This window comes from Leptosomus discolor, chromosome 14 (genome assembly GCF_034619465.1).
Source record: "Leptosomus discolor isolate bLepDis1 chromosome 14, bLepDis1.hap2, whole genome shotgun sequence".
NCBI classification, from domain to species: domain Eukaryota; kingdom Metazoa; phylum Chordata; class Aves; order Leptosomiformes; family Leptosomidae; genus Leptosomus; species Leptosomus discolor.
The window spans coordinates 298701-320124 of record NC_141404.1 but is presented as its reverse complement, the minus strand read 5'-3'; the positions used below and the strand labels follow the sequence as shown (position 1 = coordinate 320124).

Genomic DNA, 21424 nt, shown 5'->3' with positions numbered 1-21424 from the left:
GTGTGCCCTTCACATTTGCTTCTTGGTGAATTTTACTACTACAGGCTGGGCTGAGATTACAGCTGGATGAAAGTAGTTGCCTCTTATATTGAATCAACATAAATCCATGGCAGTTTAACTGCTTCAGGTCTCCAAGAGCTTTACCTCGGGGCCTGGATTCAGGTGCCCTGAAGTGCCATGGAACCTCAGGTGTGGAGGAGTCTGTGCCCACACAGCATAGAGTAGCTCTAGAGCTGTGTGCTCTTGGACATGGTCACTGCACGCTGAGCCCCTGACTTGCTTTGTTCCATGCAGGATGTGCATCTATGCACTGTGCTCCAGGTGGCAACAAGTATCAGGGCTCCTAGAGATCCTGCATGTGTGTCCTACATCATGGCTCTTCCCAGGCTAGATAGGGTGGATACAGTCTCTTTCAGTCACTAAGAGGGATCTGGTGGGTCACACTGTGCTGGGCTTCCTAGGACTGAAGAGCTAGGCATATGTTAAGCATTTGCTCTGCAGGGGCAAGACTCCCTGTTGCTCTTCACGTTGCAGCACTTGCAGAGTTTCACATGTGCACATGCATGTATTTTCACAACTGCCACTGCTGCCCTCTCCTAGGGCTTATTACCTACCTTCACTCCTACCTCTCTCTCTCCTTGTCTCTATACAGCAAACACCTCCATGCCCCTGACTCATCCTGGTTAAACAAATGTTTTGGACCATTCAGGCCAGGGCAGGTGGCTCCTGACCATGCTTGCCAGGTAGTTGGAAGTAGCTGGGCTGGCCCATGTGCTCGTGGTGCGCTGTTATAACCCGCATGGAGAAGATCCTGTTGCTAGTCTAACGGCTGTTCCTCATCATATTGGGAGCAGAGTGTCTGTAAGAGAGACCAGCTCTTCCTTCCACACTCTTTGTGGATCACTTAGAGGCATGGTGTCAGGCCCAAGCTTCTAGAAAGGTCAGATGATGCTGCCTATGGGTTGTGGAGATTTGTTACTGTTGGGTGCAGTGTCGGGTAGCACAGGGTCAATTAGGCTGAGCAGCTAAGCTAGACATTTCCCAGGCAGTTAGTAGTATCTTTCTCTTGCGTTACACAGGACTCAGCGAGGTGTGCTAGCACCATTATTTGTGCAGAGGAAGACGGGAAGGGGCAGCATGTGTGATCAGTCCAAAGAGTGATAGTCTGGCAGGCACAAGTCACACTACTCTTAAAACATGCAATAATATGCATTTGATACTACAGAGCTAGTTTTAAAAACAAGAATACTGGTGGTACTGCTTTATAAATTTCAACATATTGCACCTAAATGCCTGTTATTCTTAGACATTAAAATGAAAAATCACTTGTGCTATTTTCTGTATAACTGCTTAGCTTGCAATTATTGTGTATTATTATTCTTTTGTTGTATATTAACTGAATTCCATGTTAGCTTTTCTAATAGATCTGGTTTAGTCCTGCTGGCCTGCATTATGGCCTAGAACACCGCACTTCCTTTCATAAAAACTCTGGCTTGTTGTTGACACTCTTACAGTTTCCTGGGAGCATCCCCTGACATAGCAACACCTCGCCTCGTTTCTGCCTATATATCAGCATAGAAAACAGAGCTCCTCTTTTGCACTGTTGTTAGCAGTTTCCCCATGGCTGTGTGTTCACTGCTCCAGACTGAGATCAGGAGCCTTTTAAGTCTGGATTTCTCCTTTTCAAACAGATGTTATGTATGCTGGAAGCAGTAAACTCCTGATTATTTTTCAAGTATCTTATTAGTACATGAGAGACAAGACAGCTGCTACCGCTGAGTATGGAGCTGTCTTGAGCATCTTCTGACAATCTTATGCCCTCTAGAGCCCGCGATTGCTGTGTCCTTGCCTACACGAGGGATGGGATTTATTTCGTTCTTTAACTACTAAAAAAATGTATTGTACTTAGACCAGCCATGACTCTCCCGTATCTGTAATTTCCCATATAGCTACCTGAGGAGCCCTGAGGGCTGGGTAAGAGCTGGCCCCTACTGCCTGTGTATCTGCTGCCCCAGGCTGCCTAGCTGGGTTGCGCTGTGCTGCGCCAAGGCTTTGCATCTCCTCTCGTGGGGCGGTGCATGCGGCAGGGGCAGTGGGCTCTTCACTCAGCCGGCTCTGTGCCTGCTCACCCCGCACCCGGCTGCTTTGTGCCCGCTTCACTGCTGCAGTCTCCTTGGGTTATTCCACCTCCTTATTCTTTACCCTCCTGTCACAGCTTTACACTGAGTGTGCCAAGTCCCCTCCACAGGGTTGGTCCTTTCCCTCTTGCCCAAGGACTTAAGGAGCACGCATCGGCCTCCTTGCAGCCCCTTTTAAGGTATGCAGAGGTGGGCTGACCTACCCTCCCTCAGTGTCAGCCTTGCAATCTGCAGAGCCCCAGCCCGGACAAGCTGCGGGCATGAGATCAGGGTAGGGGTAAGCCCCTCCATCTGTGCAGGAGGCAGACCACCTCTCTGCTTGTTGCCCTGGTCCCAGGGGCCATTTTGTGGACAGGTGGAAGCAGAGCACAGTGGTACTTGGCTGTCTCCAATGTCGTACACAGTGTACTATATAGTTAGGCTTAACCATTTAATGTCTTAACACTGATTCCTCCCTGCTGCAAGACTTTAACTCCACCAGCCCCGCTGTGACCTTTTAGATCTGAGGCTTGTGAGTTTTTATCTGCTCTCCCACCTTTTTCTCACATAAGAGTAAGAGAGCAGAGCAATACAGTAATAAATGCTGTGTGGGTGTTTGGACCCGAATTCATTGCCTCCTCTGCTCACCACATCCTTCTGTCGGCACAGTAATACTGATACAGTGGTGACGTCAACCACCGTTTATCACTGTATATTCCAATACACTACAGCCCTTGGTTGTGCACAAGTAAGATTTACTCTTGCTCAGTGCTGATGAGACCCACCTGCTTTCCAGCTCCTGCGCGTGCAGTGTCTGCAATCGCAGTAATGATTTAGCCAGGCCAGCCACGGACCTGTTGGAGGGCTGAAATGGACAGCTAAAGGGACGGGGCAAGGTAATGTCCATGTTTCCACCAATTTTCCCTGCTGGGAGTTTGTTACTGCTTGATATATGTGACTTCACTGAAAATCTTTCTTATAGCTGACGTGGCCCTTGTGCCCCTGCTGTCATTGCTGTCGGCCTCTACTGGATGGACAGCTAGAGAAATCCGTCTGTCTCCCTGCTGCTTCAGCTTTGTGATTAGATGGCAGTGTACATTGATAATGATTTTTTTTTTTTTTAAGAAGAAAGCTGTTTTTTTTGCATATAGCTGGTGGACTGAGAGAATTCCACTCTTTTTGCTTGGGCGTAGCTATGACATTTATTTTCTCATGCTTGGAAATACCAGAATTTTTATGGGTTTTTTTTTGTTTGTTTTTTTGCTTTAATTAGGCTTTTTTTCTGTGGAAGTTTTGTAAGTGCATACATTTCCTGGGGACACTTGAGATTGTGAGCTTAGACTGCATCCACCTTTGGCAGCTTATAGCACCATATTTCCACAAATAATCTTTATAAATGTCTGTGTCTGTATTGGTCCTATTTCCTGTTCTCTGGTATACTAAAACCTTGTAGCAGCATTTACGTGTGCACTGCTATATGAATGGCTAGTTGACTTTATTGCTATGCTTTCACACACTGTTCCCTAGGATACTACAGAGTTTGCAGCAGTGGTGCTTGGCAGCTGTGCAATGCTTGACATTTTATAAGAATAAGTAACTGTGTTTCAAGGATGGATGAAGTTGACTCAGTCCCCATTTCAGAGACAGAGAAAAGGAAACGAGGTGCTAGAAAGGACTGAAGGCCGTGTTGGATGGGGCTTTGAGCAACCTGGTCTAGTGGAAGGTGTCCCTGCTCATGGCAGGGGGATTGCAACTAGGTAATCTCTAAAGTCCCTTCCAACCCAAACCATTCTATGATTCTATGACTTTTCTAATGCCAGACAGGGAGTAAGTTCCTGCCTCTGCTCATTGCCCGCTGACATTCTTCCCTTCAAGAGAACAATCACATGAGCAGCATGCTGACAGATGGAAGCAAATAGGAAGGGTGTAACAAATGGAGTGATGTAAGAAAGGTGCGGGTCTTAGCATAGACTGGGATTGAGGTTTGCAGAGGGCCTGACTAGAGGAAGCTTCAGAACAGGGGCTGCTTTACATCTCTGTGAAGCCAAGAGGTCTTCCAGCCTCAAAGACCACAGAGACACTGCTGCAGAGCTGCATCCTCCCCAGCTCTTCTGCACACACATCATGGCTTGTCATAACAACCTGGAGGACAGCCAGGAGGTCAGACATGCATAACACTGACACTTTCCATGGTGCTCTCAGAGGTAGCAGTCCTTCTCCACCACACTGAGGTAGGAGAACTGTGTAAGGAGTGAAGGAGATTAAGTGTTGGACTGATCTGTGGACACTGGCAAGGGTGAGAGATGGGCCAGTGGAGTCCAAAGTGAGGAAGTATTGTCTCCATGTTTCACCTGTGTTAGCAGAACCTACTGCTTTTCTGTCTTATTTTTGCTACTGTGCTCTTATTCAGGAAGTTTCCTTCTAGATTACAACCTTGGATGTTAACCCTTCTCCAGTGTGTAATGGCAGCCTCTAATATGTCTGCAAGACATCTTCCCAATGAGCTACTTGGGCTTGTTGCTTTGAATTTTTCCCATTCAGTCCTTCCTGTCCCATTGGATCAACAGTACTATTCTCTGAGCAGAGGAAAAAAAACAGGGAAGGCTCTTTAAAGAAACCACCATCCAGCAGCTAAAAGCAGCAAAGATTTCCCTTGCATTTAGGCATGAATGGGGGTAAAATAAAGGAGCTGCAGAAATAACACAAATGTGAAACACTGGGGGCACTGCCAGTTGGATTCTGAAAAAAAGCAGTGGGTCTGCAGAGAACTCCGAGGGCCCAACCCTTCCTTCCTCTGCTGAAGAAGATGCAGCGAGTTGCCTTTCTTGGCCGTACAAGGTGGTCAAGACTGTGGAGCATGACAGTCACAAAGCAAAGTGACGCTGAGATGGGCTTCTGCAGCAAGGCACAGTACTAGATGGCACTAGTCTATCCTGCAGTCCAGAGTGTATGATGGGTTAGTCAGTGAGAGGGCATGAAGGCTTGAGGAAGAACAGCAGCAGCCCTGGGGACTGTGCACTCTCTTGGAGGGGGAACAGGCCCCTTTGGGTGGGTTGTTGGCATCCTAAGCTGGGGGACCTCTGAATATTCTGAGCCCAGCAACAATAGGTTCTAGGTATTTTGCAGGGAGAAGGACAATTTAAAAAGGCAGTGGACAATCACATGTATCATATCTCTAGGGCTAGTGACCTCTAGGCCACAGTGGCTGGTTCATTTGGCACAGCTCTTCCATTAAATGTGTTGCAAGGAACAGGGACCTCGATGCTAGGATGTCATGAGCAGAAGCTGCATCAGGAGGCTGCCCATCTTGAGAGCATCTGTTTTCATGGTGCAGCCAGTCTTAGGATGAAGTGAGCAGAGATCAGATGGCGGGATTACAGGGTGCCTTCCTCAAAGGAACGAGAATTTGGAGGACAGCAGTGGAAGGATGAGTGGGAGCACAAGGTAGGGTTAGACAGCGTGCTGAGTCTTGGTAATTGGGGACTGCACCACCAGAAGTAGTGGTAATGACAATAGTTATTATACAGCGAAAACTTGAAGAACTGGGACCAGAGAGGTCAAAAAAAGGTGTTTCCTCAAGGAAATGTATGATGCAGAAGGAAGGGCTGGAGTGTGGGGAGAGAGTTTCTGTCCCGCTACTCGCAGCAGGTAAGGGAGACTAGCAGGGTGCCTGGGGCTCCTTGCTGAGCTGAAGCATGTGCCTCATCTGCCCAATAGGTTTGGCAGGAAAGGAGGGGCAGCAGCAGCAGCATGGCTGCTCCCACCGCAGGGCTGAGGTGCTGCAGCCATGAGGTGTTTGTGGCACCTCCTGAGTGAGCCTTGCTGATCTCATTGGGACACTGTGGTGTTTCACTGTGCCTTGAGAGCAAATCACTGAGCTCACGTGGGGCTACAGGGGCTTTTTGGTGGCTGTTAAATTTATTTTGCTTTCATTATTTGAGTAAACCTGGGAAATTTTTAAACACCACAAATGTTTCCCAAGTGGGAGAGGCCTCACTGGCATTCTCTCTGCTGGGCGACTGGGTGTTTGCTGCTAGTGGTGGGGGAGGCTCAGGCACCCCAGGACCTGGGTCTTGCAGCTGGGTCAGGGCAACCCCTGGTGTCAATATAGGCTGGGGATGAAGGGATCAAGAGCAGCCGTGCTGAGAAGGACTTGGGGTACCGGTGGATGAAAAGCTGGACATGAGCTGGGCATGTGCGCTCGCAGCCTAGAAGGCCAACCGTGTCCTGGGCCTCATCAGAAACAGCGTGGCCAGCAGGTCGAGGGAGGAGATTCTGCCCCTCTGCTCTGCTCTGGCGAGACCCTGCCTGCAGTGCTGCGTCCAGCTCTGGGGCCCTCAGCGCAGGAGAGACACAGACCTGTTGGAGCGAGTCCAGAGGAGGCCACAAAAATGATCAGGGGGATGGAACACCTCTCCTACGAGGAGAGAGAGCTGGGCTTGGTCAGCCTGGAGAAGAGAAGGCTCGGGGGAGACCTTAGCGTGGCCTTCCGATGCTGAAAGGGGGCCTGTAAGAGAGATGGGGACAGACTTTTCAGTAGGACCTGTTGTGACAGGACTAGCAGTAATGGTTTTGAACCAAAAGAGGGTAGATTCAGACTAGATATAAAGAAGAAATTTTCTGTGATGAGAGTGGTGAAACAGTGGAACAGGTTGCCCAAAGAGATGGTAGATGCCCCATCCCTGGAGGCTGGATGGGGCTCTGAGCAACCTTGTCTGGTTGAAGACGTCCCTGCTCCTTGCAGGGGGGTTGGACTAGATGGCCTTTAGAGATCCCTTCCAACCCGAATGTTTCCATGATTCTACGACATGCACCAGGACCTGCCAGAAGCTCTGGGTATCTTTTGGTGGCTGCAGAGACACCAGTGTGTCCAGTTGCTGAGAATGTTGCTGCTCTGTGGCATGGCATGTGGGCCCTCCCTGCTGTCTGTGCATTCTTGCAACTTGCTGCCAACAGAAGTACGTCTCAAAAATAATTCAGGTTGTTTCTCCAAAGTCTTGTCCCCAGGCAGCCTAGCCCATTTCAGAATAGCTTGAGAACATACTACTGAAATCTGTACTGGGTATCAACAGCCAATACTCTGCAGAGAGCTAATTTTAAGTCTTTCTGTGCACATCTGTGTGTTTCTGTAAATGTTAAATACTGTGAAAACACAGCGTTCATGTGTTATGTGGCTTGAGGGCCTGGTCTTGGGGCAGGTGCTGTGGGCTGAGCAGTCATTTATATTTGTTGTAAATATCCTGCAGTCCTCTTCTCTGAAGACTTTCCTGTAGGTTCTCTTCACTAAACTGCATGAGGGCCACCTTCACCTGAAATGAGTGCTGTACATAATTCTCTTCTGTGCCACATGGGAGGCTGTTATTTTTTTGTCTGGTTTGCCTTCCTGGTGTCTCTTAATGGGATATTCCATGCTTATTTAATCATGGGTAGGTCAAATCAATGAGTTCTCACAAGCCTTGCTCATACAGACCCACAGTGATGTTCAGATTCTATTTGACTAATTCACTGTACAGATGGTTAAGCTGCAGCAATGTCACTTCTCCTAGTTGCAGGAAACAGATGAAGAAAAAATGGGTTAGCACTTAACCCAAGTGCCTTCCTATTGCATGGATAGACTGAGGCTACAGTCACTTTGCTGCTTTCTCTGTGCACTTGCTGCTGGCAAGGAGCAGAGATTTCACTGACTTGGTTTATGGCCAGTGGGCAGGGCTGTTGTCATCCTTAGCCCATGGAGTAGATATATACAGGAAAGCTGAGATAACTTGCCTAAATTAGGTGCTTTACTTTTAGACATTTAAATGAAAGCAAGATTAACTCCACCTCAACCTTCAACATATGAGTAGACAGCTGAGCTGAACTTTTAGTTCGTTGGTTTTTTTTTTAAGATTTGGGGCTTTTATTTTGTTGATTTGTAGAGGTTTTTGGCTTTTGTTTTTGTTTTTTTTTTTCCCCAGGACATCGAGTCAGAACCAACATGTGGAACAAGCTGTGGGTCCAGAGTATTTCCTTCTTCCTTTTGTTCCAGTACAGTAAGTTCCCAGATATCTCTTCCTGGTTGTACGCCCACAGGATTTGTCTTGGTGGCTGTTGACACAGGCTCTGCTGAGATGTGTATGGCACAGGGTTGTCATGGGACAGCAAGCACAAGATAGGGTACCAGATGAGAGGGTTCCATGGGATAACAAGTTATGGAAGAGGCTCCATGGGCAGTGGAGGACAGAAACAAGAAGGGGCACAGCTGGGCAGAGCTCAGCCAGACTGTGTACAACTCCAGGGAGCAGCACCAGTGGGAAGCACGCAGAGGTAGTGTGTGCCTTGCATCAAAATGTCTCCTGTTCACATTAGAGTAGGATTCTGCCCCACCCCACCCCTGGCAAAAAAAGGAAACCAATCCTTTGCCATAGGGAAGGTTCTGATGGCCAACACCAGGATAACCGCAGGGCTTACAGCTGCTGTTGGCAGGCCAGCCAGGGACAGTGGAGTGAACCTCTGCTGGTCTGAGCCCCTTGCTGAGGACAGCATTGTGCAGACAGTCACTCCCTCTTTCTTGCTGGTTCCTACCCACCGTACAAGCTTCAGCTGACTCAGAGCTGACTTTCTGAACAGGTCAGCTGGACAGAAAAAGGCAGCAACAACAGTCTGCAGGGAACAGGTGCAGGTTTAGCATTTACATGCTGCTTCTAGACAGAGCATTGGACCTGCTCCAAACCTAAATTAGCAGAAAAGATGAATTCGGAGTTGTATCTTCTGCTGTGCAGGACTATTGTGATGTCTGGTCTGAATGTTGTGTAACACAAGCCACGGAATTACCCTGTACTAATTCCAGTTTGGACCAAACTAGGTCTTACTGTTAAAAGTATTTGATTTTTGTTTCTGAATCTGCCAAGGATGGACACTTCATCCTAGATCTAACAAGGTTTAGGACACTTAATTATTCCCTTCCCAGTAAAAAGCTGTCCTCTTCTTAATTTTGTTAACAGATTCTTGCCCAAAGATATGCTTGCAGCTTGCCAGCTACCTAGGAATAGCACTCCATTTGACTGATTAACATAATAGCATAGAAGAATGCTAATTGGCAGAAAGTATTAATAAGCATTGCACTCTCTAAAGGAAGGGTTTTATAATTCTGTTTTTGTAGGAGAGTGAAGAAGTTAGGCTAAGGGAGAAAAAGTATGTTGTTCAGGACTCTGGAGCAAACAGTGCTTGTACCAGGGCCCTCAGAGAGTCTACTGGGGGCTCAAAATTAAGTCAAAACATTATGAAAATTTTAGAACAAAATTCTGAAGTCACTATGACATGAAAAAGTCAAAATGAAACAAAGTGACAACCACATAATTTGAATCACTTACAGTTTAATAAAGCATATGCACACCCTTGGGGCCAGTCTGTCACAAGTATCGCCGAATTTCTTCTGTCACCATCCTGACTCTTTGCGGGGGGTCTTGTACACAAATCTGAGTGCTGCCCAGAGCTCCTGTAGGGAGAGAGCAGTGTGTGCTCTGATGCAACAGGACCAGGAAGTGACTTTTGTGATGAGTGAAGTCAATGGGAAAAGTTGGACTTTGTTTTCCTTTTAACTTACTCTGGTCTAGAATTAGGCTGCACCCACCACTGGACGTGCCTGCTGTGCATTGTGACTGCCAACACAGAGACAACTCGTTTGTGAGGACTGTCGTTTCATCTGCAGGGTGGAACAGATGTTTCTGGTCCCTCAGTGCACACATTGCCCGCATTCCATGTTGATTGCTTTCTGCGTGCAGCCTCTTCAACTGTAAAATCGGGCATTGTGGTTGTTGAGCACCTCACGTAGGACTGCTTTCATCTTATGCAAACAACTCTTCCGAAGACCAAAGGAAAGGCAGGAAGCAGGGAGTGCAGCTTCTCTAACCAGGCAAGCAGCAGAATGACAAAGGGAGGTGAACAGTGGTTTGCATCAGAGGATTTGCGTGCCTGATGGCTGTGAAGTAACATGTTCCCATCAGGCTGGGGGCGGTCCTGATGGTGGGGGGGAGGACCCATGCTTGATTTAAGCATGCATGTAACAACCTTGAGATCTGCCCCTGGATGATGGCAAGTTTATTCCCATCAAAAATGGGTGATTCTGTACATGCAAGAGATGTATAGTCGCTGTAGTAGGCGTGGTTTGCACTAGTATGGCATGCTGCATCTCCTACAGGCCTTTCCTCACTCAGTTATTCCTACTATGGCAGCGGTGGCTCTTGCCAGCCCAAGATGCTGCCAGGAGAGGAGTGGCTGATGCAGACATTTCTCACAGTACTGCCATCTTCCTGCCTTGAAATCCAGGGAGATAACTGAAGTGTCTTATGCATAGAACAAGAGTGCTTTTGTACTGCCCATATCAGACAACTGATAAGTGAGCAGAGCTGCTGCAGAACAACTAGAAGAGCATAACTGCTGCTTTGTGACTACATTCAAATTAGCTAAGTTTCTCAGTGACCAGCGCAAATACTACAATTGCCTCTCAAGCTCTCTTTCCAAGTCTGTTTCAGTTTAAGTGATTAATAAATTGTGCCTACCACTTTAGTGTCAGAATGATTTATGGAAATTATAGTAACTACAAATTTGCATATTTTTTTGTCAAAATTCCATGAAAAGCATGTTCTGAGCCTCTGGAGCTGGACTTGAAAAGTATTGATGCTGCAGATATCAAGCTATAGAAAATAGTAAGCAGAGAGAATGCTAAAGAAAAAATTACTAAGATATCACTTTTTTAAAAATGTGCAAAGTGCCATGTAGATGTCATAAAATGAAAACTAGATTAGGAAAGAACAGTACCCAATTTAGGAAATGGTATCATTAAAATGTTTGAATATGCTACTGTTTCTGATTGGGTAATCATGCCTCTTATGTGCTACATAAGCTAGGACCCTTGCAGAAATAGTATGTTGACTCTGTTGTAGTGAGTGTATGAGAGGGAACAGAGGCAGGTTTGAAAATTTGGTCACAATTTGGGCATTCCCTGGTATTTTGGTAAGCCATTTGGTGCCACAGCATTTTTAATAGATTTTTGTTTAATGCTTATCCTGCTGTCAATGACTTGCCTCCCTGTAGAGATGGAACACATCTTATGCTCCAAGACTGGAGACTTTTGGGAGGTCTGGCAGAGAGTGATCTATTCCCTTCAGGTTTAGTGGGAGCACCGAAGACTCTGTGTGTTGATACAAAGTTCTGCTTGCTTCATCATGGATAGTGTGTTTTCTTTTTCCAAACCTACAGCTACCTGTTGTGAAAACCTCACTTGTTTTGTGGACTATGTACAGACCCTGTCCTGTATCCTGAGAAACGACTTGTGTGCCAGTTCATGTAACCTCACTGCAACATGGTACGTCTCAGTAGGATGAACAAAGCACAGTCAGCAGGAACTTCTTAACGTGGCCATAGCACAGTGGTGTCCTTCTGTCCTCTTTGTTAGGTAGAAGTCTTGTTCTTGCTGCCATGCTGGCGTTTACTTGGTACTTCACGCTCCAATTATCAACCGGCTTCCTCACTAGCAGAGGATCCACCGTTCCTGCGTTCCCTGACTGCACTGCTTGCCACTGACTGCTACGCTGACTCTGGCTTCCTTGGCATTGTTTTCTCCCCTGCCCTGGGAATACCTTGTCCATTGCTGCCATTAACAGTGGACTTTCACTCGTGTGTGCTGTCAGGGCTCACACAGCTTGTCCAAGTCCTGTATGGCTGCTGTTCTGCCCCAGCAAGGAAGTGTATGCAGTCCTGGGCTGTGCTGCCGTGGTGAGTGCCTTTCCTTTCCACAAACAAACGCTTCAGCATCACTTTCCTACTTCTCTCAAAGATGCTAAGCTGCAAAAATAGAAAGAAAAAAAAGAAAAAAAGTCAAAGTTCAAAGACAATTTTTTTATTTGAATGTGTTGCCTCTTTTTTTCATTTTAATGTCAATGTGTGATGGTTCAGCAACAGATTAGTTCAACTACAGCATATGGTGGAAGTGGACTTGTTTGTTTATTTTGGTGGTTTTAGGGTTCCTGAGGAAGATCCAGAAAATACTGTGGTTGCCTGCAGTCTCCTGCAATTGTCCAGGAACACCAGTCACACACAGTACATGTGCACTGTGGACATGACTGAACTCCTGGCAGATACCAAAGTCCAGGTGGATGTTACACAGATAGCTGACAGGCAGCATGTGATTTCCAAAGGCTTTTATATGGCAGAGAACAGTAAGTACAAAAATAGTGGATTTGGTAAATACCATTGGACCTTACACCTATCTGCTAGGGTAGTCCGGGCAAGGAGCAAGCGTGGCAGCCAGTGGTGGGGGGCTATGTTTGGTATGCACCTGTCTACACAGAGCACTGTGCTCTTATTGTTGCTATTGTAAACTACAGAAACATTTATGCTTGAGGCTGAGCTTAGAGGTGGCTTGGCCCCAGCCATTTCATGGCAGAATTCCTCTTCCCCATGAAGCAGCAGGTGATAAATTTCCACCTTAGAGCAGTCTCATACCTAAACTATGCCAGTGTGTGTTCTTGGCTAGAATCTAAAGGGAAGAAGGAATTGCTTTAATTGCAAATGCCACAAATGTCCTTACAGGAGTCCCAGGAGGCTCTTGCAGTAGACACCTGAGCCACCATGACATTATTGTGGGTGGCACAAGGTGCCCTAGACACAATGGAGGTGGCACTTCTCCTTTCTGGGGCAATTCCTAACCATCTCTCCTGATGACAGGAAGATTGCATGCAATCATATAGTTGTCTTGGTGGAATGCTGATGTGTTCCAAGTCGTGCAGCAAACTGAAGAAAAGGTGTGGTTAGCCAGGCAGACAGGTACCATGCAGGCATATGAAAAATGATTTTTCTACTTGGATTTTTCTGAAATTAAACTTTACATGAGAAGTGTCATCTTTTTGACAAATGCCATGCCATAACATTTCAGGAAAGCCCATTGCCTGCACTGACAGACTAACAATTTGGTATTGGTGTTTTGCATGACTCCTAGATGTCCCCATACAGAGGCATCATAGCTCAGTGAGGGACCCTGCAAAGTAGTGCTGGAGTTAGTGCATTACTGCTTTTTGATATATGAAAATGCACTTCAGAGGATACAAAAGCTTGCCTTTTAGGCACTTATGACACAGGATTTGCCCTGGGTTTATGTAGTGTCCACTAGCCTTAGCTTTTCCTGTTGTCTCTGTTGCATTGAGGGGTATTTCCCTAACTGCAAGTGACCGTGACTACATGGAGTCTTCCTATGTCGTGAGAAGAACAAAGTGCTCTACTCTTTACATCTCCTGGGAGGTATTAGCCCCTTGTGCTATCTTCTCCTGCTCCTTAGGTGATGAGGAGGTTCAGAGACAGGCAGAAGGCTTATTCAGAGAAATGTGGGCCTGACTTCTCTATGCTGCTGAGGTGCAAGGTTCTGCAGATGGCTCGGGACTGCTCAGCCTGAGAGGCAGGAATGTCATGAATGTTGCCCTGTGTAGGAGAGCCCATCCCTGCCAGGGCAGTTTTGCTCCCTGCTCACTCTACATTGCTAATACCGTGCTGGGCCACCTCTTGTCTGCACTAATGTTATGAAAGGTAACACCGTCCTGTCTTCCAGTCAAACCACAGCCTCCATTCAATCTGACCGCCGTGTTCTCAGAGGGTTACAATATTTCTTGGGAAACCATCTACCAGAACTCTCCTTTCTACTTTTTGAATGAGGAGCTGGAATATCAGCTGCGTTATAAGAGAAGGACCGACACCTGGATGGTAAGTGAGATGTCAGTTTACCATCAAGTAGGAGGCCAGCACAACCAGAACAGGAGCACTGATGTGGAAGAAGGGTTTTCATGATTTAGAAAAAGTGTTTCTTTGATTGCCTAGACTGAAAACAGGCAAAACTGAAAAAATAATCAAGAAGCGGAAGCTGTTTGAGAACCGTGTTTTATCTGTGGGGAAGCCTGATAGTTCATTTGCTTCCCGTGCTGTCCTGCAGGGAGGAATCCCCTAGGGCCCCGTGCAGCCACTGAACAGCCAGAGCATGGCCTTGCAGAAACAAGATAAAAGCAGAGGAGATTACTTTGCAGGGCTCCTCACTGTGCAGCAGTGAGGGTAAGGTGGGAACAGTCACTCCAGCCCTGTTTGGTGTTTAATTGTTCACAGACTCAGAAGACGAAAGCTGTCCATGAAGATAAACGGGCAGTGGTGATCTTACCATGGGAGCTCCAGGTGAACACTGAGTACGAGTTCCAAGTGAGAGCCCGACCCCGAGAAGACACTGGCTACCTTGGATTTTGGAGTGAATGGAGTCCTCCACTGATGTTGAAAACCAGCCCTGCCGGTACATACTATGAGCTCTCCTTGCCCTTCCAGTTCTAAATAGTCTAGTAAAGACAGGCATGTTTGGCTTGCTTACTGAGTGCATGAACCCTGGGTCTGGGGTGATACGTGCTGTCTGTATTGACCTTCTCGCTGTGCCGCAAAGCCCACCTTACAGCATGGTCCATGGGAAGTGGGTTTGGTAGGGTTGGCTGTAGGTTTGGGTGCCACAGCAGGAGTGCAGCCTCTAGCTTCCTTCCAGTGTCAAACGTCCAGAGTCCTGCTTGCAGCTTTCAGAAATGGGAGAGATCTAGTAGAGGTGCCTCCAGTACTGGGGCATAGTATTGCCCTCAGCTGACGGGAGAGGGGACCCTGCTCTCAGGGCTAAGTTCTGTGTCTGGACTCTAATGTTTGGTCATGCTGCACATGGGTGTTTTGTTTGGTAGCCACCACTTCCACTCCACAGGGAGTGCACAGTACCTTATGCACAGAAGTACACTGGTGCTTGTCATGGTGGAACAGAGGCTATGAAAATGATGAGTCTTTGTTCAAATAGAGCAGGGCAGGATGACTGTGGTCAATGTCAGCAGCATGTGCTTCCCTGCACTCACTGATCTGCAGCTCGACCTGAAGTATTACCCTTAGCAAATGGAGCCTGACCCATGCATCTGAGTTCTGGGTTTCAAAGGTGTTCCTTTCCATCACAGGCAGAGAGCAGCCAACAAGCACTTATCTAGTCACTTACCTTTTCTTCACATGTCTATGGCCAGCTGCACTCTCTTCACTTCATGGATCACCTGTGGAGGTGTCCCTAAACCAGGATTAGTCAGAAACACCAGGGGTCTTTGTAGCAGGGACCTGTCCTGCCTCAAGCAGTGTCAGCTGTCGGTCTGTGATGCAGCCAGGCCATAGGGCAGCAGATGCACTGCTCCCTTCATCGATGCGAGTCTTCTCTGAGCAATTCAGACCTCATGTCTGGATTGCTGGGCTCCAGGTGACAGCTTCAGTATCCCTGAGAAAAAGTCTAGTGTAGAAATTGAGGATGTCTTTTCACCATCTCCTGCTTCTTGACCAGGAGACATGCAAGGTGAGCCTGAATGACCCTGTTTCTTTCTCCAGCAGTGACACAGACAGCAGGCATGGGATGGCTGCTGCTCTTTGGTGTCGTTGTGGCAATCACCGCCTCAATCACAACCTTTCTGGCCAAACAGCAGAGGTAAGAATGCTTCAGGAAGCTGGAGTAAATGCTACTCTTCTGTCTTGCTGAAGATGGGATGTTCACTTGCAGCCTTCTTTGCATCCTATATATCCATTCATGGACGCAGCTATGGGTCTGTGAGGGCCAGCAAAGTGTGGTCTTCAGCTGGCCAAGAGTGTCTTGCTTTTCTCTGGGGCTCTAGTGCTATTCAGCTGGTTGAGACAAGACAATGGCACATGGGGACTGAGCAGGGGCCACCCAGCCTCCTGGGCTGTTGTCCTGGTCCTGTCTGTGTTCAGTAGCCAGGGCTGGCCTGCCCCCTTCCAAAGCTGACACAGGCCCCTCAGTGCTGGCTGCGGGCCTCTCTCCATTTTTGGAGGGTTATGTGTCCTTGCAGAGGGATGGGATGCGTGCTGCTACAGAGGAGGGTGCTGGGCTGGTGCAGCGACAGGGCTGGCACAGCCCATGGCCACAGAGAAAGTGCACAGGGCCAAGTTCTGGCCTGCAGGTGCAGACCATGAGCCAGCCCAGCCTGAGGGGAAAAGGCATTTCCAGCACTTAGTGCTTTTCCAGGAAGGAAAAAATCGGAACCTCTTTGCTTAGTGTGAATATTGTGTGTGCAGGTCCTGAGGTGAGTCTCACCAAAACAAAGCCATTAGATGGCTCTGACAGTACAAGACATCCTTGGATCCTCAGCCACTTGCTAACTTGTGAGGCCAGTGAGGCTGGGCAGGTGATTTCAGCTGCTTGAATTGGGTCTGGAGAGGCCTTGCTTTCCATCTGCTTAACCCCAAAGTCTTTCTCTTTTCTTTTCCAGCTTGTGGAAGAAGATGGCTTGCATCCCAGACCCTGCTCCCTTTTTCAAACCTCTTTACCTCGTGCATAATGGAGATTTCAAGGTATAAATGCGTTACACAAGCAAGTGGAGCACATGACAAAGCTAAAGGCCTATCATGCTACCTGGGCAAGGGATTCTCTTTAGGGCAGTGGGAGGGGGAGATTATCTCAAGGGAAGGCCAAATAGTTCCAGATATAAGGACCAGAGTGCTCCAGTGTCTACTCTGCGCCACGAAGGCCTTTATGTCACGTCTGTGCTGCTTATTGCCTGTAGGTGCTGTCTCAGTGGGTGAACTGAGCTCATATGTGATCTGTGAAGCCTGGGAACCTGAAGGGAGTGGACAAAGAGACACCAGGACAGTAACTGGGATTTTTCCAAAGCTCTAGTCCCATGCTGCCATCAAGGCCATGGAGCAGACTTCATCGTAGAGCCAGATCTGCCACTCCAGCCTCTGCAGTGACATGAGCTCAACATTAAGCCTTGTAGTTCTCTCTGAAGAGTCACTCACACGGACAATAGCTATGCATATCATCCTGGAAAGATATCTAGAGCTTTGGAGGCAAATACCTGCTGTGTGACAGTACAGTGCAGCTGCCTTACTCAAAGGCACTTTGTTCACAGGAAGTTTGCCTAGCCCTCCCAAATTCTGTTCACACTTAACACCAGCCAAACTTACTCATGTGACAAAATGGATTGCAAAGATTGCAGATTTTGCTGGAGTTCTCAGGATACAAAAGAACATTGAGCATCCATATATAATGGTTGTATTAAGCTGAAGAGCAACTCACAATGCTGTTCTCAAACTGTAAAAGTGCTGGCATGTGAGTGCGGATATCACCGCCTCTTTCTAAACAAGTTCCTGTTGTTACAGCAGCACTGATCAGAGATACTTCACTGTCTGCTTTTTGTTTCTGCTTTTTCTTAGACCGTCTGGGAGAGGGACACCAGCTGGGCCATAATGAGCTTCATGGGCTTTCCCACTGCTGCATGGCTCATGTTTGCAATTAGGTTAAACAAGTAGTCTTGGATGAGTGCCATTCAAGCTGAAGCCTTCAGTGACTGTCTCCCTTCCTTCCTGCCTTCCTCTTTCAGCCCTATTATGGCTTCCCATATCTGCACCAGAGGGGTACTTGCATCCTCTTGTGCGCAGGTGGCACTGGTTGCTCTCAGGGAAAGGAACCAGGACCAGGTGGACTCAGTCTGGCAATTGCTGAGAGTAATGGGCTAGTACTCACACTGGAAGTGAAAGCACCCTGCATGCCAAGAGCCATGCTCCTCTCGGGGTGAAGCCATGGGGTTCTCTGTTCTGTGGGAATTGCCTTCTTGATGTTTTTTAGTTAGGCTGTTCAGTGCTGCTGGGAAGGGAATGAGCCTCGGTTGCTAAAGCTGAATTGCTTCTTAATAAATTTGCAGATTAAAGCAGCAGTTGCCCACACAGCCACAGCACGGGGTGTCAAGAGGATGTGGTGACATCACTAATATGTGAACAGGCTCGTCATTTTCAGCTGGCAAGAAACCAATCAATGTAGGGCTCATTCAACTGTGTCCTGCCTGCATCAAAGCCAAGCGGTTAGGTTAAGTCTGTGAATAATGATCAGCAAATTACAATAGTAATAGCAACAACAGTTCTGGATTGGGTAGGAAGCAGTGAAAATGTTAGAGGAAAAATTAAGATGCAAAAAGAGAAGGGAAAGGAGAGGAACATTGTTTACTCTTCTGTGTACATGGGTCCTTAGATTTATGTTGGGTGGGAATTTGCAAAGAGGGAGCAGGATCTATTCTGCCTGCTCAATTCTGAGAAAGGGATTTCCTGCTATTTTTTCAAATACCCTTTTGCACCTTAGGTGCCTTTCTGTCCATTACAGCTTTAATAATAAGCTCTTTATGGCTTAGGTTAAAAATAAGTTAAAATAGACTTGGTGCTTCCTGCTGTCATGAAGATTTTTCCATGTCCTGTGTCAGAGGATAATAAGCTGTGTCAGGCTATTCTCTTCCCAAATACTTTGCTCATGTCTAGTTACACTGAATGCAGCTTGGGACAGGAGGCTGGTACAATCAAGGCAGTCTGACAGCTGTGGCAACACCCAGCTCTCCTGCAGCACTCTGTCAGAAGCCTTCACAGTGTTTATGAAACACGGCATTGTTACCTATTTTATACACAGCAGAAAGTGGTGCACTTAGAAAAGCCATGACATAGTTCAGCCACTAGGCAAGTGTCAGGGAGCAGAACCAAGTCTTAAGTCTATGCTGTTCCCAGCCTCTGGACTGCAGAATCCTCTCGTAGGACTTACTGGCATTCATTAGTGGTACGTGCTTAACGGTTCCTGTGATCCAAGTATGTGATCCAATGATTTATTTGAAAAGAACAGAAATGTTCTCAGATGAGAGAAACCCAGAAGTGCCTTTACTCCCAGATGTGACAATGCAAGGGGCTCTTGATCTAGAGATAATGAATGGTGCAGGGCAGAATGTAATACTAATGGTGATACAACTACAGTTCTTTGAGGTCCCCATCCCCTGCCTACTGCTGCTTCTGTCTTGTCACTGTGAGAGAGAAGGCTGTTTTGGGGCATGGGTGCATACAGTAGATCAGAAGCCTTGCCTTCACCCCCTTTCCAGGGAGCTGAGGTGAGGGAAGTGATAGAGCAGGGCTATGTGTGTGTTGGGTGCAGACGCAGCATGTGGAGGGGCGGGGGGGGAGCTGACCATCCTTCCTGAGAGAAGCAGTGTCCGGGACAAGAAGGCAGGTGAGACTTGGTGGCTTGCGTGGCGACCTCTGCCTGATGCACAAAGGAATGCTGCTATGGGCAGTGGCGTTCTTTGTAGCATAGGGAAAACTGCAAAGCCATGCAAACCTCTCGGAGCTAATTATTTTCAATCACATGAGTCAGTTCTCCTGCAGCTGCCTGTGTCAGGTAATAATAGCATCTCATACCCTGCTATTTTGGAGGAGTCAGTGGTTTTAGAGTTTGACATTGCCTCTAAAAGCATAAGAACTATGGTCATTTCTATGGAACCGCAAACCTGGTAATACTAACCTCTCTCTCTCTCTCTCTCTCTTTCTCTCTCTCTCTCCCTGTATGTCCTTTTATGCAGAAGTGGGTTGGTGCATCCCATACAAAAATGACCCTTGATTTCTTTGAATGGGGAATAGTCCTTCCAGAAGTCCTAGAAATTTACACCATGCGTACTTCCAACAACACCTCACGGGAGGAGCTGCGTGAGCTGAGAAAAGATCTGCCTTGCAAGCCCTGCGTGTCTTGCCTGACTGCCCCAGGTCAGGACACCCAGTCCCTGCTGTCTAGTGTGAACAGTAGCAGTGGGACGCAGGACCGGTCATATGGGCATTTGTCCATTGATACTGTGACTGTGGCTGATGAATTTACGCCTTGTAACTGCCAGTGCAACTGTAACCGTGTGTACAGGGGACATGAGCATACCAACGAGGAAGATAATAGTGCTGGAGAAACTGGTTACCCCAAAGTAAACATTGATGATGAACACAGAAAGATATCCAGTGACTTGCATCTATCTGATCTGAGCACACAGGACAAAATACTTAGTTCAGGCTCTGTGTCCATAGACCACCTGAGGAGTAAAAGTGTCCCAGCCCACCAGCAAGTAGAAAGGGCTTTAGAAGGAGGGATGCAGAGCATCCTAGAAGCCCTTTGCTTGCAGCCTAATCAGTGGGATTTGGAAAATCCAGGTTCTCTACCTTCTCCTGATGGTGAAAGTGTTTCCTACAGTGAAGGCTCCTATGACTTCTTCCCTCACATTGCAAGGCCTGGTGACAGTTACCCTATGATCTGCATAGATTTGGACACTATTGACAGTGGCTTCGTGGACTCGGACTGTGGGAGTCCCGTTGACTGTGAATTTGAGCAAAACAATCAGACCAACTGTGGGTCCACCCCTCTTGAGCAGGAGGGGGAGGACTTTCCTCGGAGCTATGTCAAGCAGTGGGTCTCCTGTCGCTCTGACAGCCTTGTCAATGGGACACAGGCAAGCTAAGGACTTGATGTTGCCTTGCAGAGTGTAGGGCCTTATCCATACTGTGCCGGGAGCAAAGTGTTAGCAAAATTCAGAAGAGAAACAAAGTTTACTTTGTGTAAGCTTTATTGCGCACAACTGAAAACTGTTAGGTCCATGGAAATATATGCCTATTTCTATTGCCACTTATTCTGTTAATGTCTCAAACTTGATGTGATTGATTTTTTCCTTTTTTCTATTTTTTTTTTTTTTTAAGAATCCTAGGACAGACTCCCTTATAATGGCAGAAAAAGCAACTGTACTTTGAAAATTAGCTTATTTGAAATTTTTAGCTTATGCAGGTGTGAAATATTTTTTGACAGTAACCTTATAAAGAGTACTTTAAATTATTTTCCCTGTTATTCTTACATGATTCGAAAGTTTGGATGTACATGGAATCTTAGAAGCATAACCCATGGCAAGCATGTTTGTTACATTAAAGTTCCCCTAGCCTTTCCAAACAACACGGTTTGTGTTAGTTTACCTGCTAATATCTTTGGCTCTTTAAATCCAGCTGTAATAGTTTGTTAATTATGAAGGGTCCCAGCCCTGAACATGGGGTATGATCAAAAACAATTCTCATATAATCATCACAGAACTGTGTGTCCAAGAGACCAAACGCAGCTCAGGTTTCGGAAAGACTTTGCCTTTCCAGGTGGAGTCTGCAAATGAAAAGTCTTCAGAACATATAATTCCAGCCAAATTCTTGCTACCAGGGCTTTCTACTGAATCGGCATCTCTCCCAGCATTTTCCAAGCACATTAACTGAAACATTGAGCAGCTTTTAGAACTCTGCAGAAATTTCAGAAATGTTATCCTAGCTGGATGTGCCTGCAACTCCATCTTCTGCCTCAGACCTGGACTGCTGCCGTTAACAGGTCAGTAGCACAATTTGAGCAATTTCCTCTAGCTAATAAAGCCAACCATGAAACAGCTATTTGTACTGTAACTGTGAATATGTTT

General features: G+C 47.0%; 1 protein-coding gene across 2 annotated transcripts; it reads left to right on the top strand.

The window, feature by feature from the left end:
• The first annotated feature begins 8091 nt into the window (after positions 1–8091).
• IL21R (interleukin 21 receptor) lies at positions 8092–20443 on the top strand. Of its 2 annotated transcripts, none has more exons than XM_086473220.1 (8): positions 8092–8146; positions 11355–11460; positions 12117–12313; positions 13696–13847; positions 14241–14418; positions 15519–15612; positions 16412–16493; positions 19529–20443. In XM_086473220.1, exons 1-8 carry the CDS (start codon positions 8092–8094, stop codon positions 20441–20443), a joined length of 1779 nt encoding a protein of 592 aa, XP_086329346.1. The 2 variants fall into 2 exon arrangements, with proteins under 2 accessions (XP_086329346.1, XP_009948755.2); XM_009950453.2 differs by having other exon boundaries at positions 15516–15612.
• Positions 20444–21424: the final 981 nt, after the last annotated feature.